This window comes from Bos javanicus, chromosome 17 (assembly GCF_032452875.1).
Source record: "Bos javanicus breed banteng chromosome 17, ARS-OSU_banteng_1.0, whole genome shotgun sequence".
Lineage (NCBI taxonomy): Eukaryota > Metazoa > Chordata > Mammalia > Artiodactyla > Bovidae > Bos > Bos javanicus.
Genome location: NC_083884.1, coordinates 8069004 through 8095651, shown reverse-complemented (window position 1 = coordinate 8095651; position 26648 = coordinate 8069004). Strand labels below are relative to the sequence as shown.

The following is a 26648-nucleotide window of genomic DNA, read 5'->3' as shown; positions in this document are numbered from 1 at the left end:
ACAAATACTAGCAAACCAAATTCAGTAGCGTATTATAAAGATTATACACCGTGAAGAAAGTGGGATTTATTCTTGGAATATAAGGATTGTTTCAATTTTTGTTTGATATACAAAAATCAATTGTAATATATCACATCAATAGAATTAAAAACAAAAAAACCCATGTGAGAAAAGGCATTTGACAAAATCCAACATCCTTTCGTGATTAAAAAAAATAAAAATCAAACTAAGGCCAGATAGAAAGTACCTTAACACAATAAAGGGCATTTATGAAAAATTTCCACTAACATTATACTTGGTGAACACTGAAAGTTTTTCCCCTCTTACTGGGAATGAGACAAGGATACCTGCTTTCACCACTTCTAGTCAATATAGTATGAAAAGCCCTAGCCAAAGCAATTAGGCAAGGAAAAGAAATAAAGCATCTAAATTTCAAGGGTGTCCAAACAGCCAAAACAATCTCGAAAAAGCACAACAGAATTGGATATTTCACACTTTCTGATTTCAAAACTTACTATAAGAATTGAAAGAGACACGTGTACCCCAATGTTAATCGCAGCACTGTTTATAATAGCCAGGACCTGGAAGCAACCTAGATGTCCATTGGCTGACGAATGGATAAGAAAGCTGTGGTACATATACACAATGGAATATTACTCAGCCGTTAAAAAGAATGCATTTGAATCAGTTCTAATGAGGTGGATGAAACTGGAGCCTATTATACAGAGTGAAACAAATCAGAAAGAAAAACACCAATACAGTATACTAATGCATATATATGGAATTTAGAAAGATGGTAATGACTCTATATATGAGACAGCAAAAGAGACACAGATGTAAAGAACAGTCTTTGGGACTCGGTGAGAGAAGGCGAGGGTGGGATGATTTGAGAGGGCAGCATTGAAACATGTATATTACCATATGTGAAACAGATCGCCAGTCCAGGTTAGATGCATGAGACAGGGTGCTCAGGGCTGGTGCACTGGGATGACTCAGAGGGATGGGATGGGGAGAGAGGTGGGAGGGGGGTTCAGGATGGGGAACACATGTACACCTGTGGCTGATTCATGTCGATGTTTGGCAAAAACCACTACAATATTGTAATTAGCCTCCAATAAAAATAAATTAAAAAAAAAACCTTACTATAAATTATAGGTGTAGTAATGAAAACAGTGTGGTATTGGCTTAGAGACAGACATGCAGACCAACAGCACAAAGACGAGGTACAAACTCTCACATACAGGGACAGTCATCTCCACAGACAGTGCTGGGAAAACTGGCACTCACATGCAGAAGCAGGAAGTCCCACCTTCATATATACACCAACACAAATTAAAAATGCATCAAAAAGGAGATACGAGTTAGAACTACAAAACGCTTAGAAAATTTGGAGGAAAAACTTCAAGACATTGACTTTTGCAGTGATCTTGGATATAACACTGAAAGCACAGGCAATAACAGGAAAAATAAATTAGACTTCATTAAAATTAAAGGATTTTGCATATCAAAGGACACTGAGATGAAATGATGAAAAAGTTTTAGAAATTGATGATGGTGATAGTTGTACAACAATGTGAGTATCCTTGATGTCACTGAATTATGCAGCACCAAAAATAGTTTAAGTAGTAAGTTTTATGTATACTTTATCACAAGAAAGATGTTAAAAACTAAAATGAGAGACTATATTAAGAAGAAATAAGATGTCAGATAAAGACAATCTCCCCTAAAATGAAGGTTTTAGGAAATAAGCCAGATTTCTCAAAGGAATCATTATGGAACAGGTGGCACGTCACAAGAAATTTCGTTTAAGAAAAAAGGTACTTTAAGAGTATAGAAACTTTACAGCAATATAATTGGAGCCTTTGTTACTTAAATCCTGTCTAACCCTAGAGAACATAGCCTCTTTCCACAATTGGCAATGTCATCAAAGAAAAACATGCTTTTTAAAAAGTCTCTTGGAAATTCCAATATTCACTGGCTTCTTCAGTTGCATTGGTGACCTGCACAGCCCAGCCCATCTACACAAATCCCTGGACAGATTTTACCGCCACCAGTATAGCCCCCACTCCAGTGTTACCTCTGGTCGTAAGACAGGGCCATGGCGCGGATCCCGGCATCGCAACCTGGATAGGCGAACAGCTGCTTGAGGTCAGACACCTGCCAGACCATGAGCACCCCGCTGTCTCCTCCGGTGAGCAGGTACTGCCCATCCCGGCTCAGCTGGATGGCCTGGTGAGACACAGCAGCGTTCAGCAGGGTCGGGGCTCCAGGAAAGCCTGCCCGCCCCAGCCTGCACCTCTGAGTAATTCGACATGAAGCCAGCTACTATAGCGTAGGGAGAAGGGAGAGAGTGTGTGTGTGCCTGAGTAGTTTTCAGGAAATCATGAGTCACAGAACACTTTTGCTGTTTTTCAAAAATCATACGGGCAAAGGCAGGCAATGCTTTTTCTTTTTTTAATTTGTGCTTTTTAAGGATGAGGTGCCAAACTCTTCCAACTCTACAGATACTAATTAAATGGTGTGTGTTGTGAACGGAGACCGGGGCTCTGAAATGAGGAGCTTCCTGGCACCTCTGCATTCACTGTGGACATGCCAAGCTACCAAGGCTGGGCAGATGGTGCTAGCTGACATCATGTCCCTCGTCATAAGAACACTGCCGTCCTGGGGGCCCGGCCCCACGGGAGACCACCTACAGCTCAAGCACCCTTGCCTAGGCCTGCTAGATTTGTACAGCAGTTGGGACGCCGACTTGGTGAGGAAATACAACTCCCAGGGTAAAGCCAGCTGAAGCATCTTCTTGCTTCAGGACTGACTGCTCTCTGCCAGTGCTAAACTTGAAGGGCAGACGTGTAATTTGCTCTGTAATCCTGTCAAACCCACCGAAGGCAGGTCACTGCCTGTTTTTCTATGACTTTTTACATTTTTCTTCCTGGTTGGAAAAAAATCAAATATTTCATGACATATGAAAATAATATGAATTCTAAATCTCAGTGTCCATAAGTAAGGGCTGTTAGGACAAAGCCATACCCATTCATTTCTGGCTACTTTTTTTTAAACGGAGGAAGTGTGCCTGCTCCTGACAGAAAGGGTTACTCCCTATTCCAAGAGCAGATCCCGCTGCCCCTTCCTCTCCTCTGGCTCCCTGCTCTGCAAACCTTCTTCTCTCGGCTCATTAAGACACACACTTCCTTTCTTTTGCTGGAGGGCATTGGGAGTTCTACAAGTTACTGCAAATACCTATAATCTTATGTCCACCTGGACACAGTGACCATGGGAATCCAGATGGCAAGCCAGAAAGAAAATATCTACCTTCTGAAAAATATATTTACACTGTTCTGCACTCAGAGTTTTAGGATAGTTGCCTTAAGTCTTCAAGCTACCCTTTTACAACAAAAAAATTTTTTTTAATTACAGAAAAGGACTGTTTCATAGCCAAATTCATTAAAGTAAATGCAAACTTTTAGAGGTCTCTTAAATATAGCTTATTTTCAAGAACATAAAAATATAGCTAAGAAATCAGAACCCATGGGCAGAAGATAGTTACATGTAAGAAGTATTTTCTAAATTTTAACCAATACAAATAATAAGATTTTTCAATGTAAATAAAACCCAATATCATTCCCCCCATTCATTTCACAAACAGCACTCTCCAGGGAGTTATCTTGGAAATGAAGACTACTACAAATAATTATTTGCTACACTTATAAAATTCAGTGGATGAAAACCCATTGACCTTGTGGCTGTGGTTCACTTGAGTTTTATACTTGAGGCTTTTTACTGGATAAGTGCTATATTAAAAGATAAATTAAAACCATTAATCTTTAATTCTTTGTCCTAGAGTAAAAACTCCTTAATCCTAGTTCTGTGTTGAAATAAATAAAACCCGGACTTTCAGGACTATACTTTTATCTACATCTAAAACATTCTAATAAACCAGATGCCTGCCAAAGGTAAAAAATACTTTGTCGGCCTTTCTCATGAGGGACTTGTCAAGTTTCCCTGGTGATGAGAGCCAGGGGAGCGTTTCCTGAACAGCACCCCATCTCCCCCCAGCCCCAGTGGAGTTCTTAATCTCATGAGACTCCTGAGTGCCCAGGCTGGGCTGAGACTCGAGATGTTAGGAGGGCCCTGGAAACACGTGAACATCAGTCTCTGGACTCCTGAGAGCGTGGACAACACTGGCTGCCCTGGTTTCCAGGAGGGACCAGTGGGCCCCAGCCGTCTGCTGGCAAGAGTCACATCTGAAGACACAGCTTCCTCAGGAAGAGAAAATAAATGAGTTCCTATGGTGAAATGGTGGTGGGCCTTTGTTTAGGAGAATGTAACTGCTGCTCCGTACGGGCTGCTCACTTAAATTTAAGCTCTTCATTAAGACATCTAAACACTGCCTGGATGCTGTGTCCAGATATGTTAACCAAACGCCACAGCGCAATCTGGCATCTAAATAAAAACAGGTGGGAGGCCTTGATGAAGGCCGAGGTTTCGCAGGCCGCCTGCCTACAGGGCTCTTGCTATTTCAAAGAAACTTCATTTCTGGTCTGAGCTAATGGCTAATTTGTTTCCACGGTCTCCTCCCCTCAGACAGGCTCCGACTGAGGACGGAGGTGGAGCATTTTGCTCTGTGGTGTCTCTTGCTCCCAGCCTGCGGTGGCCTTCCATCCTTCCCAAGGCAGTCAGCTATGCAAGGGTGGGTCTCTGGAGCTGGGCATGGGCAGTGCTCATTTTAGGCAAGCGCACTTTAATCACACACTTGCCACTTACAAGTTAGTATGATAAAGTACAGGCGTGCTGGGGAAAAGGCGATAGATTGTTTAAGCCTAAAATCCAGTGGGAAATATTACAGAGGAAAAAACACAGCAGCCACAGGGCAGAGAGGAAAAGCGTGTGTGCGAGAACAGTGTGCAGAAAGCCTCCAACTGCTGCCTGGAGGAACTTCCCGGAACCTCTGGTACTGACTGAAAGGCCACAGAAATTGTTTTAGCCAGCTAGGGATTTCAAATTACTTTACAGATTTATTAGTGTAGCTGACAATATAATCGCAACTCAAACTGACAGATTATCAACATTATTATCGTAAAGAAAAGAGGAAAGGAAAACCCTCTGATGTGTACTTGGTTTAAATGAAGGGAGGGAAAAATAAAAAGCAGAGTGTGAGCGTCTGCGTGTGCAGGGCAGGCAAAATGCACTGGAGAAAATTCCCAGAGAGAAGAGGAGAGCAAAGAGGAAAGCCATTTACTAAATTAGCAAGCCATCCTGGAGAATTCCCTGGTGCTCCAGTGGTTAAGACCCCACTCTTTCATTGCTGAGGGCACAGGTTCGATCCCTGGTTGGGGAACTAAGATCCCACAAGTTGCCTAGTGCAGCCAAAAACAAACAAGTCAATCTGTGAAAAAAAGAAAAACAAATCATCCTAGGATATAGAAGCAGCAAGTACCTTCGGTCTGATCAGTGCCATCTATATTTAGGGTTTCTATTTCTCAATGGGCTTCCCTGGTGGTAAAGAATCTGTCTGCAATGCGGGAGGCCAGAGTTTGATCCCTGGGTCAGGAAGATCCCCTGGAGAAGGAAACCCACTCTAGTATTCTTGCCTGGAGAATTCCATGGACAGAGGAGCCTGGCGGGCTACAGTCTAAGGAGCTGCAAAGAGTCGGACACGACTGAGCGACTAACACTCTTTCTTACTCCTTAGTACTTCCTGACCCCAATATTTATAGGAGAAAAGAGATCAGACTAGATGTGGGAAAAGTGGGAGAATGCATGTCACCTAAGTCGCCCCAGGTCAGGAGTAGCCATGAGTACAGTGGCCAGAACTAACTTATACCACACTCAGAGGGCTGAGGCCTCTGCGGCCTTCTGCCCACCCCCAACACGTCCTGCCCCTTCCCTGTGGGCAGGCCACACGCCCCCCAACCTTATGTCAGGAAATACAGGGGATATGGTAAAATGAAGCTTAACCTGCACCAAGAAGTCTGGAGGTGTGAAAAGAAGGACCTTGAAAACAGCCTCTCCAAGAGCAGTCCTTACTTTTCTCTTCACCCTCTAACACCCCTATCCTGAAAATGAAGGAAGACCTGGGAGGGTCCACAGGGCCGTCTCTTGTACACCAAAAGTGAAAGATCGTTCGTTGGATTCACATCATAATCTGAGGCACAACTTCCTTAACTTGGTGTGTTTGGGTCTTGTTATCCACACAGCAGTCCAGTCTGCAATTAGATGCTAATCCTAAAGCGTGGTAATCCCTACCATTCCCACCATCAGCCTGTTCAAGGGTAGAGAGAGCCAGTTTTAGGGTACCCTAAAGGCACTGTTTTAGCTTTGATACTCAGGAAACAGCACTGTGCAGTTAACATTCTTAGGTTAAAAAACAAAACCAAAAAAAAAAAAAAAAATGAGCAGCGCCACTGACAGCTACCCAGGATGGCTTCAGATCTAAGAACAGCCCTCTGCTGAAGGCTCCTCCCGGCTTCACTTCCCAACCTGGACTGCAGGCTGGGCATGCAGTTGGCACGGCGGGACAGGCTGGGCTCTGGGAAGCAGACACCCCCGTCCCAGTGCTATCGGGTGATTCTCTCTCGGGTGAAAAGGAGGCCCTTGGTGTGGGAACCCAGAGGCTTCCTTGGTGACCTTTCCACCTCCTCACCACCTCTATGCTGAGGTGAAAGCAGACGCTGAGAAGTCGGTACGGTACGCTTACCCTTATGTTATCGTCGGTCTCCATGGTGGCCTGGAGCTTTCCGTTCACACTGAACGTGCAGAAGGAGCCATTCTCATAGAAAATGACACAATGGCCCTCTCTCGACGCCTGAATGAGTTTTGGTTTCAGGCAGTTTTCTGGACCCTCCAAAGTCCTTAACAAGTCTCCATTCATGGAATGTATGAGACATGGTCCCTCTGAGAAAATAGAAACAAAAGGCAAAATGAAGTTTTTTCATAAGAACAGACAAAAGTGATCTGAGTCTCAAGCACAGATCAAACAGGATGTCAGTACCATATCACAGTTGCAGAAAGACTGAAAAAGATATCAGTTATTTTGTGAAATCAGCATGTCAGCCAGATCTCACCTTCCACTTGGAAGAAAACAGTCATACATGCTCAATTTCACATCTCAAGAAACAGGAAATTACTTGTGAAATTCATTATGCCCAGAGATGATAAAAAAACTGGAGGAATTCAGAAAGGAACAGGACAAATTTCAAATCCTAGAAGAGCTTCCAGGAAGTCTGGGCCTCAGTTGAACATGGGCTGCCATGAAGCAAGAGATGGCCGTCTGCGACCCTCCCTGCATGTCACAGGGGCCTGGGTGGGGCGGGGGTTGAAAGCTCGGGAAGGAAGGTGAAGAAACTGCCGAGCAGCCCACATGTGGCTGTGCTGTCCCATCTTTACCGAGCGCCTGCTGCAGGCAGAGCAGAGGAGGAGCAGGTAACCAAACTGCCCGGGTGATGAGCAGGTCCTAAGAAATGTCTCGTTGGACAAAGGAGGTAACCAGACCACAGGGCCCACTTTTCCCTAAATTACTCCCAGCCTACATGGATTCCCGTCCCTCGTGACTACTAAAGCACGCCTCTCAGCCTTCTCCTGACCACTCAGGCGTTGCTAAGTTTTCAGCATCCTCACCACAAACGCACAAGGCAGCGTTTGCCCGCACAGGTCCAGCGAGCATGGGTTTCAGTTGTCACTCTAAATGACCCCAGCCTCGGTGCGGACTTCAGTTACCACGGGAACTGCATAAGGTACACGCTCCATAACCAGCTCTTCAGTCCACAAACCACTGTAAATAACAGGCCCGCTTCTCTCAAAGTCTGTTAGTGAACAGTCCCTGCTTGTCCGCTCAGCTTGGCCACAGACAGAAGGCCCTGCAGTTCTGTTGCCTCCTTGTCTCCAGGGACAGGACTATCTGGCATTTTACAAAAACAGATGATCAAAAGGGGACAGTGGCCAACAAAGATGACTCTGCCTCTGCCATAAGGAAAAGGGAAGTGACGATGCTGGAAGTGAAATCTGAAGCAAACCTACATGGATTTAGAGAAGACAGAGCTGGCCGTGGGGCGTTGGTATCACTTAGAGGCTGTGGATACACAGCCCCAGGGAGTGAGTGAAGGTGGCCTCACTGACGTAAGTTAGGAAAGTGGCTTATTAAACACGAGGATACCCTGGGAGTGGGGCCAGCAAGAACCTTCACATTAAAGGAAACCGAGGAGATGTTTCATGACACTGAAGGCGGAGAAGGTAACATGTTGGAAGCTGGTCCAAACTGAGGAAGGGGTCTGACAGCTGGTCAAGGCATCCAGAAGATGCTCACCCCTTATCTTACATCACATGGGGAGGAGTGGGCAAGCACTGTCACAGTACTCGTATTTTTCACAAAGAAATAAAACACTTTCACTCTCAGTCTTTCTGTTTTAAATTACAGTGTACTAAGTAAATGCGAAGAGTTGACTCATTGGAAAAGACTCTGATGCTGGGAGGGATTGAGGGCAGGAGGAGAAGGGGACGACAGAGGATGAGATGGCTGGATGGCATCACCGACTCGATGGACGTGAGTTTGAGTGACCTCCGGGAGCTGGTGATGGACAGGAAGGCCCGGCATGCTGCGATTCATGGGGTCGCAAAGAGTCGGACACGACTGAGAGACTGAACTGAATTGGACTGAAGTAAATGTTTTACTTGATTTTTATGTCCATAGATATGTGTATATATGTATGTAATATGCACTCAATTGTGTCCAACTCTTTGCAACCCCGTGGACTGTAGCTCACCAGGCTCCTCTGTCCATGGGATTCTCCAGGCAAGAATACTGGAGCGAGTTGCCATTCTCATCTACAGGGAAATGTTCCTGACCTGGGGATCAAACGTTATGTCTCCTGCGTTGCAGGCAGATTCTTTACCACTGAGTCACCGGGGAAGCCCGTGTATGTATATGTGTATGTATGAAACTGAACAAGAGGATTTTAAATGTTTTGATAAAAAATTTAAAAGCATGGAACAACCATAAAATTTCCAACTGATTATTAATCATAATATTTCCCATTTAAATGACTGATTTTTAATATCTTTGCATGAAATCATGAAAGATGTCCAGTTTGGATCGCATACAGCCCAAGAATTCATGTTAGCTCAGGATAAATAAAATACTGGGTATAAAAAGCAGTTATAGAATTCTTGTTATCATTATTATGGTTTCATTGTTTTGACCAACTAAGTTTTAAATACCAGTATTGAACTAATACGTCTTGTTAGCTAGACAAAGTATTACAGTTCAAGGCACAGGTAAAGTGACTCAAAAACTCTATGCCTCCCCATCAGATCAGCCTAAAAGAGATGTGATTGCATTTTGTATGTTCAGAGCTAAGTTCAGGGCAGTGGGACAGAGAGATGAACAGACTATTACAACTGAATGAAAGTGAACTGGAAACTGCTCTGCTCCTGGTCAGACGCTGATTGGTGTGTGTGTGCTCTTGGGGAGTGTGCTTAACACCTTTGGCTGGAACACAGGAGATACTCTGAGGGAGACCCTCGGGCAAACCAGCTGAAGTATTTTTCCACTCCATTCTCAATGCCATCTCCTTCAGAGATTTGGAAGGAGAGACAGACTGGGTCAGCAAGCTCCGTTCAGGTGTGGGATGGAACCCAGCCCAGTCAGAATCGAGAAGAATAAACAAACACACAAAGATGCTCTTGTTCTCACCTCACTCTTCAGAGCAATGCTGTGAAACAGGACTTTCTGCAGTGATGGAAAAGTTCCCTTTCTGGGCTGTCCAATACCACAGTCCCTAGTCATAGGTGAACACTGAGCCCCGCAATGTGGTTAGTGTCACCAGGGAACTGAACTGCAAATTTTATTTCATTTCAGTTAATGCGAACAGTCATGGGTCTGCCATGTGACTAACAGCCCCTGTGACAGACAGCACAGCTTCAGAAAAAAAGGCACCAAGTTCATCTTTGGTAACCTGTTACTAGAAGACACCAAAAAACGCACTCATTTTGAAGGTCCTGCAGGCTTACCTTTGGAGCCACTTAGCACGAGGCCGAGCTCCGCGCAGACAGCAGCACAAGTGATCTCGTAGTCGTGGCCTGTCAGAATGGCCCGCGGAGTGGCAGTCTCACCTTTTGGGGGAAAAAAGATAAAAAGAACACATTAATTCAAGTTCAGGTGGGGGGTGACCTCCCTCTACTAAGATTAAATCACCAATAATTTGCTCCTAATACCCATGATGCCTAATCTTTAATTTACAGCTTTGGAAAGAAACGTGTGTCAGCTGCTCAGTCGTGTCCAACCCGTTTGCGACCCCATGGACTGTACCCCATCAGGTTCCTCTGTCTTGAGGATTCTCCAGGCAAGAATGCTGGAGTGGGTTGCCATGCCCTCCTCCAGGGAATCTTCCTGATCTAAGGATTTAATCCAGGTCTCCTGCATTTGCAGACACGTTCTACTGTCTGAGCCACCAGGGACTTTGACCCCAAATCCTATTTTTAGGTGATGATCTGGACTCCATGCTAGAGTTTGAGGAGCATAGGTTGCTAAATTTCTGAGCTTTACAGGATGATCAAGCAATGATAGTTTAAAACGAAAAAAAAAAAAACACAAAAGACTGCATTATAACTGCCTCGGATACTTTTGCAAATATAAATATGAGCCCTCTGATGAGATGGTCTGTGGATGAACAATAATAAAGTTCGGAATGTGGTGGCTTCCTCTCCCCGCCCCTCAGCTGGCCCTACTCCTCCTGGGCCACTGAGACCCTTGTCTTGGTGAGGATGGTCTGAACTGCATTCATTGTGTCTCAAAGCAGCTCAGTTCAGTTCAGTCGCTCAGTCGTGTCCAACTCTTTGCAACCCCATGACTGCAGCACGCCAGGCTTCCCTGTCCTTCATCATCTCAAACTCATGTCCATTGAGTCGGTGATGCCATCCAACCATCTCATCCTCTGTTGTCCCCTTCTCCTCCTGCCTTCTATCTTTCCCAGCATCAGGGTCTTTTCCAGTGAGTCAGTTCTTCCCATCAGGTGGAGTTTCAGCTTCAGCATCAGTCCTTCCAATGAATATTCAGGATTGATTTCCTTTAGGATTGACTGGTTTGATTTCCTTGTAGTCCAAGGGACTCTCAAGAGTCTTCTCCAACACCACAATTCAAAAGCATTAATTCTTTGGCACTCAGCTTTCTTTATAGTCCAACTCTCACATCCATACATGACTACTAGAAAAACCACACCTTTGACCAGATGGACCTTTGTCAGCAAGTAATGTCTCTGCTTTTTAATATGCTGTCTAGGTTGGTCATGGCTTTTCTTCCAAGGAGCAAACATCTTTTAATTTCATGGCTGCAGTCACCGTCTGCAATGATTTTGGAGCCCAAGAAAATAAAGTCTGTCACTATTTCCATTGTTTCCCCATCTATTTGCCATGAGGTGATGGGACCAGATGCCATAATCTTAGTTTTCTGAATGTTGAGTTTTAAGCCAACTTTTCCATCCTCCTCTTTCATTCATCTTCATCAAGAGGCTCTTCAGTTCCTCTTCTGCCATAAGGGTGGTGTCATCTGTGTGTCTGAGGTTATTGATTTTTCTCCCATCAATCTTGATTCCAGCTTGTCCTTCATCTAGCCTGGCACTTCCCATGATGTACTCTGCATGTAAGTTAAATAAGCAGGGTGACAATATACAGCCTTGACGTACCTCTTTTCCTATTTGGAACCAGTCTGTTGTTCCATGTCCAGTTCTAACTGCTGCTTCCTGACCTGCATACAGATTTCTCAGGAGGCAGGTCAGGTGGTCTGGTATTCCCATGTCTTTCAGAATTTTCCAGTTTGTTATGATCCACACAGTCAAAGGCTTTGGCATAGTCATAAAGCAGAAGTAGGTTTTTTTCTGGAACTCTCTTGCTTTTTCAATGATCCAATAGATGTGGGTAATTTGATCTCTCTGGTTCCTCTGCCTTTTCTAAATCCAGCTTAAACATCTGCAAGTTCCTGGTTCATGTACTGTTGAAGTCTAGCTTGGAGAATTTCGAGCATTTGCTAGTGTATGAGATGAGTGCAGCTGTGCGGTAGTTTGAGTATTCTTTGGCATTGCCTTTCTTTGGGACTAGAATGAAAACTGACCTTTTCTAGTCCTGTGGCCACTGCTAAGTTTTCCAAATTTGCTGGCATATTGAGTGCAGCACTTTCCCAGCATCATCTTTTAGGATTTGAAATAGCTCAACTGGAATTCCATCACCTCCACTAGCTTTGTTCGTAGTGATGCTTCCTAAGCCCCACTTGACTTTGCACTCCAGGATGTCTGGCTCTGGGTGAGTGATCACACCACTGTGTTATGACCAAATGCTGCTGGTCAAAAAATTAACTAGTGCTTTTTATGATGGTCAACATGTTCTCTGAAATGTCATGCAAATTTATGTACATGCCTGTGTTTTTGGGGATGGGAGGAAGGAAAAGAGGTTTTCTTGACAGCACACTGACCCAAACCAGGAGAGTACCTCTCCTTTAAGACAGTCTGGTCTCTGTGCTCTGGGCTGCTCTGCCCCAGGAGCCTGCAGTTACTTCACGTCTGTCTGGTTGTCTCGCATAATTAACGCAGTGCGTTTACTGACTGCATGATGCAAGGTTAGGTCCCCACCGTGTCCTTCCTGGCCTTGGTGACTCTGGGTGCTTCTGAGTGAAAAGGCAGCATGTCAAACTCTGCACCACACTGGCTGCGCTCCATGCAGATGCAGGAACTGGCTTGCATGCCGGGTGACTGACCAAGGAGCCCTCAAATGACATACCAAAAAGTCAGGGGGTAAGTGCAACAAGGGCCTGCTTTCTCTGACTCAGTTTTAAAACTTCTGGGGGGAGAGAATGTGCTTCCCAGGTGGTGCTACTGGTAAAGAGCCTGTCTCCCAATGTACGACGTATAAGAGACATGGGTTCGATCCCTGGGTTGGGAATATCCCCTGGAGAAGGGCATGGCAACCCACTCCAGTATTCTTGCCAGGAGAATCCCATGGACAGAGCGGCCTGGCGGGCTACGGTCTATAGGGTTGTAAAGAGTTGGACACAACCGAAGTGACTTAGCATGCAGCATGCATGCATGGGAAGAGAAACCCACCGTAATACAAAGTTAACTTCAGATTTTCCAAACCAGAAAGCATTTGTTACACAAGCAGCTATTTTTTTCCCTTTAAAAGTATATTAATTTGTTAGGAAGAGAAGCAAATAATGCAAACCTGTCTGAACTACTTAACCTTATGCTAGAGGTAAGTCTTGCCACTAAAAATAGAAATAATTTTTAAAAGTTACCAATACTTTAACCCTGATTCATGGTTTCCTCCCCTTTCTCAAGACACTCTATATTCCACAAAAATACCATATGATGTTATATTTTTGAAATTAGTGTCTAATTATATCTATTGGCAACTTTCTCAAAATCAAGAATTAAAATCATTAAGATCTAAGGAATATATTTTCATTGTAATTGTTCCTTTTTGTTTTCATAAGGTACCAATTTCTGGGATGCTGTCACTTAAGCATGCCAATGCTAACTTTTTTGTTTGTTTGTTTTCTAGATCTAAGAGTATTTTCTCAGAGACATGGAGAGGAAATGAGGAGATTGCTATCAATTAGATTTCTTTCTTTAACGTAAAAGAGTTGAAATACTGAGAATTTCCTAAGACTGTAAAGTTAGAGTTTAGGAAGCCTCATGATTTACCCCATAAAGTGAATTAAGGTATAAGCATTCTTTTTTGTAAACTTGTAAGTAAGATTTTTGTAACTATGCTTTACTGACAAATACTAGTTTCTAATAATCCACACCGTACCAATCATTTTTCCCTCCACACATCAGAACACACAGGCACATACTGTGTCATTTCAAAACCGAAAGAGGTTTTTCTTTTCCTTGGGCTTGATCTCTAAATAAGGCCTGTTCAGTGCTAGGACTCTGGCTTCAAAGTTTGGCAAAATGTTTCCTAACCCAGGAAGCAGATTAGACAGCTCAGGAAATACAGGGGGGAGAAAGAGGAAAAGGAGAGAAAAGGAAAAGAAAAACAACAAATTGAAAGCATAAGGGCAGATGATCACTGGGTCCTACTTAGGTGACTGGTTTCACTCGATTTTTTCCAGTAAAAAAAAAAATAAAAAAGCCCCTGCTACTGAACTTTCCCCCACTTCAGGAAAGGCACATTAACAACCTCTAAAAGTCCACGTACAACAATACAAGAAGAGAGATCATTTCCTCTAAGAAAAGCTATTTCCAGTCTTGTTTAAAGACTAAACTTTGTATTACCCTTTACTGTATGGGGTGAAGACAGGATATTCTTTACATTTTCTCATTGAAAAATATGCTCAAAATAAATACTGGGATTTTTGTAAGTTTCTACAAACCGAATGTTTTACATATTACAATTTCACTGTAGCAAACAGAATCATATGATGTGAGATTTAAGTCCAACAGGTCCAAAGTGGTAAGTTCAACAGGTATTTTGGGGACCCCTTGGAATGAAATTATGAAGGCTAGACGTGATGATAGGGGAAGGGAAACGCAGGCTTCATACTGGCTCACAGAATCTACTTATTTCTCTGTGGTTACATTATCCTGCAATATAGCAATAACATTCACATATCGATAACAATACATATACATGTCTATGTCTGTGTGTTTGGAAAGCCTAGAAAGGAAATCTGGGAACCATGTAAGACTCTCACTGCAGTGCTCAGCTGAATTTGCCCCTCCCACTACCTATCAACATACAGAGTTAATACCTAGCAGGGAAAATCAGCTCAAATAAGATAACACTGGCCACATATTACCTTTTCAAAGACTCCAAAGCTATGGCCATCTCTCATCGGAGTTTCTAAACTGAACATAGAGCAGGGGGAAAATGTCTTCTGAAAAACATCGGGTTAATTCTTTGATAAAAATTTGCAGTAGTTAGTGGATACAAAAAGTCTTCACTTTTGCTTTCTGAGATAGTGGGATCTACCAAAAGCTATAGATCATAAAGCAGAACAGATTCCCTTAAGAACCTTTTAAAGTCTTACTGCTTGAAAAATCGTCATGGCTTTCAATAAAGCTGAAGAGAAAAATTTATCTTGCTGCTAGTTTAAGGGGCTGCACTTCAAACTCTTCTTAAAGAAAAATAAAAAGAGAAAGAGGATAGACTTCTTGAACTGCTTTGAAAAGCTTGACCAATTACTTCAAAGGAAAGGGTGTCTTTGTCCGGAGAGCAGGTTTATGACTACTGATGCAAAGCCTAACCAAAGGCTGAAAAGGACACTCAGTGCATCTTTATGGATGGCCTTAAAGGAAGATGAGCAAGTCAAAGGAGATTAAAGGCTCCAAATCCTGCCACAAACACCAGGACACATCAGTTTTTACAGATGTGCTTTTCTCAGTACATAACAGGGAATATCAGTTACTAACTTACAGACGCCATTATAACAATCCAAGTTTCATTTAAGCAGCACAAGATCTCCATAATACCCATTAAGCATTTATATTCGACCTATGTTTTAAAATATTAGGTGAAATGTTTTACACCATTAGGCAGAATAACAAATGCTGCTATTAAATGTGTTTCTTTGGTGCTCTCATAACACTAAGTGTATTTCTTCATCAAATGGACTCTGAACCACTTAAAGTTATACCTGAAAGAAGAGATGGAGGAAACTAATTTCTCTGGTATCCTGTTCATAAATATCCAATGAGAAAAATATTTCAAAAGATCTGTATCCATTAAGGCAAAGAGAATTAATAAGCCAGGTAAAAATAGCCCTGACATCTATTTCTGGCAAACTTTGACTTGCATTTTTAAAAATGAATAAAGTTCTTGGTATTTTGGCCATCATCTCCTCAGTCTTAATGAAAATTAAATTACTTTCAAAAGGCACTGCAAAGTTCTCATTAGCAGTTGAAGTACGTTGTTACTAGCAGAGAGAATCCACTTCATTCATTTACCATTTTCGTACCGTCTATCATGAAATGAAGAGCAGGTCAACATTTCCTTAGTTTTAGTTTTACAGAAGTAAAATTAGCTCTTTCAATTAAAACTTAAGTTTAACTACTCCTGGGACAGAGGTTAACATTCCCCATTTGTTTATTCATTCATTCCTTTAACTCCTTCACTTTAATATAACATTTACTGAGTATGTATTATGTGCAATGCACTCTGGAAACAAAGGCAAGAAAATATGACCCTGTATATGTAAATGATTTGATTTTAAATGGTCACTGAATAAGGTTTTGTTGACCTTACTATAAGCCTGCTAATTACAAATATCTATTATTGGAAAGATCAAAAAGCTGCATTGAAGTCCAAACTATTTATTATAACTTAATTTTTATACAAAATAAGTACTTACCGTCAACTAATAAGATTTTTAAATAAAAACAACCAATATAATTTTCCAGGTTAGCAAAATCTAATACCCATCTGACCTCTTAGAGACATAAAACAAAATATGAAACGTTGCTTTAAAAAAAAAATCACTTCAATAGAGTATTCATTTTGAATGAAAATGTAAATTTGTTTAAGGACCTAAATATATAATTATTACATATATATATAGGTTTAAGAAAATCTAAGTATTATATATACTTGCCATTTCCTAAAACTGGATACTTCTGTTTTGCACATCTTTTATTCCATTTTAATTACATTTTTACTATAAAGCATTCATCAATGAAAAAATTCATATGAAAATTGAAGACTAAGGTTTCTCATGTGGCTCACCATAATGGTAAATCAGGAGAGGAAATGGTTTTTGTGAAGCAGATGAGGTTAGTTGTTAAATGTTTCTTAAATCTTTCCATTAACTTTCTAATTTTTCAATTGGAATGATAACACTACATTTTAATTACACAGTTCAGTTCAGTTCAGTTGCTCAGTCGTGTCCGACTCTTTGCGACCCCATGAATCGCAGCACGCCAGGCCTCCCTGTCCATCATCATTTCCCGGAGTTCACTCAGACTCACGTCCATCAAGTCGATGATGCCATCCAGCCATCTCATCCTCTGTCGTCACCTTTTCCTCCTGCACCCAATCCCTCCCAGCATCAGAGCCTTTTCCAACGAGTCAACTCTTCACATGAGGTGGCCAAAGTACTGGAGTTTCAGCTTTAGCATCATTCCTTCCAAAGAACACCCAGGGCTGATCTCCTTTAGAATGGACTGGTTGGATCTCCTTGCAGTCCAAGGGACTCTCAAGAGTCTTCTCTAATACCACAGTTCAAAAGCATCAATTAGAAATTATTTAAGACTTGGTCTATTTATACCATCTCTACCAACCTTTCTTCCTATTTTCCTTTCATTATGGATTTTTTCCATTGTTTTGAAAACATGTTGATTTTGTTGAACATATACATTATAGAAAACAAGTCATGGCTTCATTTAGAATATGACAACCAACAATAAAATTTGGTAGCTTCCTCTTGTAAATATTAGAATTATTAATATAAGACAGTATAATGTTGATTTAAAACTCAATAATACTAAGTTCTTGATTTATAACCTTTCTCCTTTCTATGATATATACTATATATATATATATATATCATATAAGTTTATATGAACTTGGGCTTCCCTGGTGGCTCAGAGGTTAAAGTGTCTGCCTGCAATGTGGGAGACCTGGGTTCGATCCCTGGGTTGGGAAGATTCCCCTGGAGAAGGAAATGGCAACCCACTCCAGTATTCCTGCCTGGAGAATCCCATGGATGGAGGAACCTGGTGGGCTACAGTCCACGGGGTTGCAAAGAGTCGGACACGACTGAGCGACTTCACTTTCCTTCTTTCACTTTCTTATATGAACTTATATAAACAAAAGTTTATGACAACAGAATCATCTTCTAAGACATTAAAAAGTGCACTTGTGTGAGTATATACCTACAATTTTATACATAAAGTATAATCCTAACATGTGTAATAGCATTTAAAAAGTACAAAATCTTATCATGACATATACTTTCATAAGAACTCAATACTAACTAGAGATTGCTAGAGGTAATAAAATTATCTTCTGCAAATACTAAGAGTACTTTAGTGACAAAGTTGCATCAAATTTTCCACAGTTGATGATCCAATGAAATGAAATTTAAAATGCTGTCCAGTTTAGTGGGTAAGAATGATGCCTCTGGCCTAGAGTGCCTGGGTTTGAATCCAGGCTCTAGTTTGCTAGCTATGCTTCCCCTCCCTTGGGTTTTGAAGCTCATAGGTCTTACTAGAACTATGAAAACTATGAGAACTCAGATTCATGTCCACTGAGTTGGCGATGCTATCCAACCATCTCATCCTCTGTTGCTCCCTTCTTCTCTTGCCCTCAACCTTTGCCAGCATCAGGGTCTTTTCTAAGGAGTCAGTTCTTTGCATCAGGTGGCCAAAGTATTGGAGCTTCAGCTTCAGCATTAGTCCTTCCGGTGAATATTCAGGGTTGATTTCCTTTCAGATTGACTAGTTTGATCTCCTTGCTGTCCAAAGGACTCTCAAGAGTCTTCTCTAGCACCCCGATTCGAAAGCATCAGTTCTTCAGCGCTCAGCCTTCTTTATGATCCAACTCTCACATCCGTACATGACTACTGGAAAAACCATAGCTTTGACTATATGGACCTTTGTTGTCAAAGTGATGTCTCTGCTTTTTAATATGCTGTCTAGGCATAGAAAAAAGTCTGGAATGATAACTAGTAAATGTAACCAATCTCCTCCTGCCCTCAATCTAGTAAGTTCTCATAGTTCTAGAAAGATCTAGAAAGTAGAGGCATACTAATATTCTCTCTGTGCCTCATCTATAAAACAAGGATAACAACAGGACTGGGCTGCCCAGGTGGCTCAGTGGTAAAGAATACGCCTGCCAATGAAGGAGATGCAAGAGATGTGGATTCGATCCCTGAGTTGGGAAGAGCCTCTGGAGAAGGAATCCCCACTCCAGTATTCTTACCTGGAGAATCTCATGGACAGAGGAACCTGGTGGGCTACAGACTGTGAGGTTGCAAAGAGTCCAACACGACTGCACACACACATGCGCGCGCAACACCAGGACTACCATGAGGACTGACGAGCTACTACGTGAAGTGCTGGAGCTGTGCCTAGCATGTAGGGAGCACTCAGTGAACACCAGCCAGCAGCGGCAGGGTGGTGCGTATTTTCACCCTCTGTTGCTCACATTTGTTTTCTAGCAAAAGTACAATATCTGATCCTGTGACACATAAATACCAATTAGAAATGATTCTTATTACTATTTTTCCCATCAGGGAGGAAAATATACCTTCATTTCTAGAAAGTAGACTATGATTTCTCCCATTCCTCTTTTCCTTAGATTTTCCAACCTTCTCTAACAATCCATTTCATTCTGATATAGCCAGAGCATGGAGCTGAGAGCAGGAAGGGAAGATACATTACAATAACTAGGTATTTTCCTACCCAGTAAAATATATTTATTGTGTCTGATTATCAAAATAATATATACTCATTATAAAGCATTCATATAATTTAGTAAATTTTGAAGAAGAAAATGAAAAAATACCTCTAAGTTCCACTACCTAAAATGACCATTGCTTGCATTTATCAGTTATTATTTCAGACTTTTTTCTAGCCTAGACAGCATATTAAAAAGCAGAGACATCACTTTGACAACAAATGTCCATACAGTCAGAGCTATGGTTTTTCCAGTAGTCATGTATGGATGTGACAGTTGGACCATAAAGAAGGCTGAGTGCCGAAGAATTGATGCTTTTGAACTGGAGTGCTGGAGAAGACTCTTGAGAGTCCCTCAGACAGCAAGGGGATCAAACCAGTTAATCCTAAAGGAAATCAACCCTGAATATTCATTGGAAGGACTGATGCTGAAACTGAAGCTCCAATACTCTGGCCACTTGATGCGATGAGCCGACTCCTTAGAAAAGACCCTGATGCTGAGAAAGGTTGAGGGCAGGAGGAGAAGTGGGTGACAGAGGATGAGATGGTTGGATGACATCGATGACTCAATGGACATGAGTTTGAGCAGACTCTGGGAGATAGTAAAGGACAGGGAAGCCTGGCGTGCTTCAGTCCATGAAGAGTGGAGAGTTGCATACGACTGAGCAACTGAACAACAGCAATATACAACACGGTATACGAAGCATACACTTACCGACACAAATATTTAAAATATGTCTTATTATACCTGTAGTTTGGTGATCTCTGACACTTAACAATTCAGAGAACATATACTTTCATGTCAATATCACAATTCATAATACGTTAATGGCTATACAGTCTTCCATCATGTGGACATATCAAACTTAACTTGTGTACTTCTTTTATCCTAGTTTTTTGAGACTTTTCACTTGCCAATTCCCCACAGACAGGCTTGTCTTTGGCTCTAATTCTTTGATAGCTTCTGTAGTTGCATATGTGTGTCTGGAAACATCAACATTATAAAACTCTGCCTCCAAAGAGAATGTAGATACTTAGAAAAGTTGTTGAAATCTTATCCATATTTGTTGATGTTTAATATTATGATTCTTTTAAATATGAAAACAAAAATGGATAACTATTTTTATCTATTTATCCTAAATATCCAAGTCACATAAAATTCTTTGTAATTTGTCCTCCTTAACATTTTTAACTGGAGAAGGAAATGGCAACCCACTCCAGTAGTCTTGCCTGGAGAATCCCATGGATTCCAGAGGAGCCTGGTGGGCTACAGTCCACGGGGTCGCAAAGAGTTGGACACGACTGAGTGACTTCACTTTCACTTTAACATTTTTAACATTTGTTAAAGATACATAAGTAAGGCATTAGTGAAAAGTATAGAGGGTTTTCACATCTTTAGCAATTTGAAACACCTGGATTTGACACCAAAAGCAAAGAAAAAAAAGCAAAAAATAAACAAGTGAGATTACATCAAGCTAAAAACCTCTGGACAGCAAAGGAAACCGTCAGCCAAGTGAAAAGGCAACAGATGAATGGGGGAAAATATTTACAGATCATAATACTGAAAAAGGTTAATATCCAAAACCCACGAAGAATTCACATAACTCAACATCAAGAGAACAATCTAACTTAAAAATGGACAGAGGATCTGAATAGACTTTTTTTTTTTTTTTACAAAGAATACATACAGATGGCTAAGAAGTACAGAAAAGGGTAACTCAACATCACTTATCACCAGGGAAATGCAAACCACAATGAGATACCTTCACATCTGCTAGACTGGCTTTACGAAAAGGACAAGAAATAACAGGCTTTGATAAGAAAGTGGAGAAAGGGGAATCCTTGTGCCCTGTTGGTAGGAATGTAAATTGGTACAAACACTATAGAAAACAGTATGCAGTTTCCTCAAAAAATTAAACCAGCGAGTTCACTTCTAGGTATAAACGAAAACATGAATTCGAGAAGATACTTGCGCCCCCTATCACTGCAACATTACTCACAATGGCCAAGACATGGAAACAGCCCAAGTATGCACTGATGGATGAATGGACGGACGAAATGCTGCACGCACACGCACACGCGCACACACACACACACACAGTGGAATATCAGTCATAAAAAATAAGCTGCCATTTGTGGCAATATGGACAGACTTTAAGGGCATTATGATAAGTAAAATAAGTCAGACAAAAACAAATACTTTATGATCTCATTTATGTGTAGAATTTTAAAAACAAAAAACACTGACTTCAAAGATAACAGAGAATAGACTGCGAGGTGGCTGCCAAAGGTGGAGAGTGGGCAAAATGGGCAACAGTGGTCTAAAGGTGCAAACTCACTTACAAAATGAGTAAGTCTTGGGAATTTAATGTAGAGTATAGTGAATATAGTTAATAATCACGCTGAGTCACTCAGCTGTGTCCAGCTCTTTTTGACCCGGTGGACTGTAGCCTGCCAGGCTCCTGTGTCTATGGGATTTTTCAGACAATAACACTGGAGCAGATTGCCATTTCCTCCTCCAAGGGATCTTCCCGACCCAGGGATGGAACTCACATCTCCTCTGACTCCTGCATTGGGAGGCAGCTTCTTTTCCACTGACCCCCCTGGGAAGCCCATTTAATAATACTGTATTGTATATTTGAAAGTTGCTGAGAGAGTGGATCTTAAAAGTTCTCACATCGGGAAAAAACAGTGTAACTGTGTGGTGATGGATGTTATTTAGATACTGTGGTGATCCTTTGCAATTATACAAATATCAAATCATGATGTTGTATATCTAAAATGCATATGTTAGGTGCCAACTATATCTCAATTAAAAAAAGAGAAACTTGCTGACCCTGCTCACCCTAAGGAAATATAAAAGCATTCTCTCAGTTGTAGAAAGTTGTAAGCTATGAGAATAAAAGCTAAAAAGCTCAAGAGTAATGAAGACCTGAGCCATGAGAGGCAGAAGAAATTCTAAGGATGTTTTTCCCCTGTGTAATTTGCTGTATGACTCAGGGAACTCAAACCAGGGTTCTGTACCAACCCAGAGGGAGTGGGAAGGGGTGGGAGGTAGGAGGGAGGTTCAAGAGGGAGGGGACATATGTATACCTATGGCTGATTCATGTTGATGTATGGCAGAAACTCTTACCATATTGTAAAACAATTATCCTTCAACTAAAAATAAATAAATTTAATAATAAATAAAAGCAACAAAACAAAAACCACTTCAAATCCAAAATACAAAGTTTGATCAAACCCATTTGAATGTGAAAAAATTACTTTTAAAAACAGGGCAACTGTAAAAGAAACCATCAGGGACATTTACTACCTAATTTCATATAAAAGCGTGTCTGTTCACGAATTCTCAGGACTATCTAAGGCATAATGTAAGGCACATATGCACAAAGATGTTGTATCACTTCTCTAAAGAAGCAAACTCTTTGAAAGTCAATCTAATATGTTGTTCCAGGAGGTCTTCATTAACCATATCCTTAGTAGTTCTACAATAATATACATCCCCCACACAACATTCTAAAAGCAGAAGACTCCTGACTTTAGGCTTAAAAAAGGAAGAGAGGGGAGGAAGTAGCTTGAAATTTCAGAGTACATCCAGTCTCAGTTAAATGAAAGGAGACATATTTACAGTTTTCTTTGAGAGCCTACACTTCATTGACTATAGAGAATTTGTAGCTTCTAACTAATGGGTAATTCCCGCCATTGTTTGAAATTAAATTTCCTATCTGAGCATAAAGTATTAGACAATTTTCTTTGGTGTCGCACTATTAAAGTGTTCATATGAAGATACCCAGTTCCAATTTGAAGGGATAAATCATCTGTTCTTCTGTTCTCATATTTATATGGCAAGAACCCATGGGTTGAATGGTAAAGTCATTTTTTTCTGCAACTAAACAAGGTAAATAAATGTGATATATTGGCACATCACCCCACCACTCTGCATATGGTGCACATTAAGGCTGTATTCATTTGCCATATGAATATAATTCCTTTTACCACATCTACTATTAGTTACAAGCAGTAAATACAGAGTTGTTTTGCTGGAACGGGAGGGCCTGCATTACATCATGGGGCACCAAACATCCTGGCCCTTCTGGAGAATTTCATAGACATAGCTTTAATGTCACCTGAACTTGAACACTGCCAACATATTGCTTCAAACCATGCTTGATGAATTCTTCAAGGAAAAAGGGGAAATACAGGGCAATCTTACTGCAATAGCGCAAACCACAAGGAATGTTCTTGATGAGATATACATGGAAGGAGCCATGTTCTAGACAAAGAATCAGATTGAGTCATATCCCAGATATTAAAAAAAAAAAAAAACGTTTCAAACACTGCTTTCATAGTAGCTGTGAACATAAGGAAACTAAAGTTAAAATATCATGCAAACAATTTCCTCCAACTGTAGCCTACTGAAGACCTGTGATTAATAAGAGTTCTTCTCATTACAAACTGTGATGCTTTATTTCATTAGGTATACATCGTGCTTACTTTTTCCTTAAACAAAATACTGATTATAACCGTCCAAATCCAGGTTAGTGCAGGGCCAAAGAAGAAAGAATGTTATTTCTTTTACAAACTCATACAGTTCAACACAGATGTACATATCTTGACATTTGTGAACCATAAATACTACACCACAGGCAATTAAAACAAAGTACACCTGTTTTAACAAGTACTGATTTTCAGAACTATCAAGCCCCCCAACGCGTCCAGCAGATGGCGCTCTAGGACGCCTACTTCTTGTGTCACATCCACCTATATTCTGGCAAGACAAAGAATAAGGATTTATCGGTAGCTTCAGTAAAGCGTAGTAGGAAAAAGAAAAAAAAAAAAAGCGTAGTAGGCTTTATTATAAAAAGAACATAATTCCTAAATATGTGCGCAAAAATATACATATGCATAAGCACATGTGCACAGAGACAACCAGTAAATAAGTCACACCTGGACATACTGTGATACCACTTTTCTTAAAGACTTGATGAGTAGTCTATGTATATCAGTGGTATTTATGGTTACATGGCAAGATCATTCTAAATTCATTAAAAAAAAATTTAGAATGCCTTAAAGTTAGAATTCATTTTTAATTATAGCAGGGATGTCTCATTAGGGTGATACTAGTAAAATTAACAACAGTAGGATTTACGGTAATGACTTAAGTGATTGATGAGAGTGTAACAAAATGAAGTTTTCGACAGAGAAAAAGCAGGGCAGCCATGGCATACAGTACTTTAAAAAACAGCTCTGTGGTCTGTTAGTGCTAGCCTTATGGTTAATAAAACCTTCTTTCTAATTAATGGTGCTGAAATATTCTTAACAGAATCTTGTTATGAAAAAAACTTTTTTTTTTTTTTCCAGCAGACGCCATTCCTATAAAGGAGAAAGCTGATATAGATTAGCATGTCTGATTGCAAAGAAGAAAAAAAATGCCACCTTTCAATCAAATCAAAAACAGAATGTGAGAATGGAAAACTACTTTACTGAAATACTACGCACACCATCTATGCAACACCTCACAGTCAGCGACTGTTTGTTTCTAAAGCTATTCAACTGTGACTTTTAAAAAAATTACTCAGATACCTAAAAATGCTTAATAAGCACTTACATTTAGATGCTTAATGAGAATTTGATTTTAAGTTTATGATCTAATAAAATACAAAAACAGTGAATAAACTCTTCTGTGAATTTTCATTTTGATTACAAGATCATTTTAAAGTTTAAAGTATTTAAATGTCAATTGAATGCATCAGGGAACATTTTCTTCAAAATTTGGAAATGTGCAGTCTGGATAGCATTATTGTGAAGGAAAAATGAGTATTCCAGGAAAGCATTTTGGTGGACAAAATCCAGTTTTAAACACAAAGGGTATGAGGGCAAAGAGAGATATGCTTTCATGCAGAAAACATCTTTTTTTGAAATGTTCTTGGTTAATTTTATTTAAAAAACCCACAACTAAATGGAATCCTATCTTAATTTTTCTTCTCGTTAAGAAAACCGCATTCCACAGGAGATAACTATCACAAGACAATAGAGTCAAAAATGAAAACCTATCTGTCACACAGGAAAACAAGGCTTTTGCTATATAACCTAGTCAGATTCCATAAAACATATGCATCCTTTTAAAAGCCTCATGGTATACTATATACAGGTTTTATCCAGTTTGAATTCGCATGATTTTGCCTGAGTAATGTGTTTATTAACACTAGATAACATGAGTTAAAAAAAAACAACTAATAAAGCTATCAACTTTACATACAGCACTGACATTAGATTTGTAGGTAATGCCATAGGCTTATGACACTAGCAAGTAAAACTGCTGGCTTATTCTTATGATTTTTGAAATAAACAAGTAATATGCTTGGATGAGGCCTATAAAATGCAGGAAAGGCAATGGTCTAGTTTTTTTTTTTTTTTAATTACCCATTTTCTTTCCAAGAGAAAAGTCTAAATTCAAAACTTTAAGTTGAGGCATTGTATGCATCTACAGACCACGTGAGAGTTATGTATATAAAAGCCTGGCTATCTCTTAAATGTCAATTCATCCAAGAGCTACAACACAGAAGTAAGCATAATCTAAAATTCTTCATCCAAAAATCTGTGACTTCAGCGGCTGCACTGTGGAGCCATCAACGAGCCACAGGCTTAAAAAATGTGAACCAGCTTGCATGAGTGCTTAAAACAGCTCACAAGCAGTACACACGTCTTTGTTTTTGTTTGCATTGTCTTTTGAAAAGCTTACACTGGTTTATTCATTTTTCCATTCTAATGTGTGGAAATTCTCATTATATGAAAAAGTGCCTATTTGTCTTTTTCTCAGATTCACCCTTCAAAGTTAAAGCAAAATTCAGTTGGGACATCAGACATTACAGAAGGACCCCAAAGGATGAGGTTCGCTGTGAGAAAGGTAATTTATCAAGAGTCATTACACTTCTCTAAAATTTTTATCAGATGTGCTGTTAAGTTATTCTTTTATTTTTTCCCTTGCATTACCAGCATTACTAGGAGTTAATGTCCACCACACTGCAGACAATGAGAGGGCATAGATGAAGTGCTTTATGGAAAATACAACATTATAATATCTACTCTAATACCAGCAAGATGGTGTTCGTGTGGTGATTTATTTGCTCTGAAGCGTTCTGTGCTTCTGATAACACGTTAAGTCGGTTACTATCGTTGCTTTCATTTTACAGACAAGACAGCACAGCACAGCATAGAACTTAGCTGTGTCTTACTCTAAACTCCATGATCTGGTCAGTCCTACTTGATTCA

At 40.5% G+C, this 26648-nt stretch overlaps 1 protein-coding gene across 7 annotated transcripts in view; it reads right to left on the bottom strand.

Annotated features, from left to right (window-relative positions):
* The window catches only part of LRBA (LPS responsive beige-like anchor protein), a 753999-nt gene that overhangs the window by 3316 nt on the left and 724035 nt on the right, over nucleotides 1-26648 (bottom strand). For all 7 annotated transcript variants that reach the window (XM_061384015.1, XM_061384012.1, XM_061384019.1 and 4 more), the window contains exons 54-56: nucleotides 10003-10104; nucleotides 6695-6891; nucleotides 2078-2229 (exon numbers count right to left, since the gene is read on the bottom strand). In XM_061384015.1, coding sequence (XP_061239999.1) covers nucleotides 2078-2229; nucleotides 6695-6891; nucleotides 10003-10104 — 451 coding nt within the window. The remainder of the gene's footprint in view (nucleotides 1-2077; nucleotides 2230-6694; nucleotides 6892-10002; nucleotides 10105-26648) is intronic.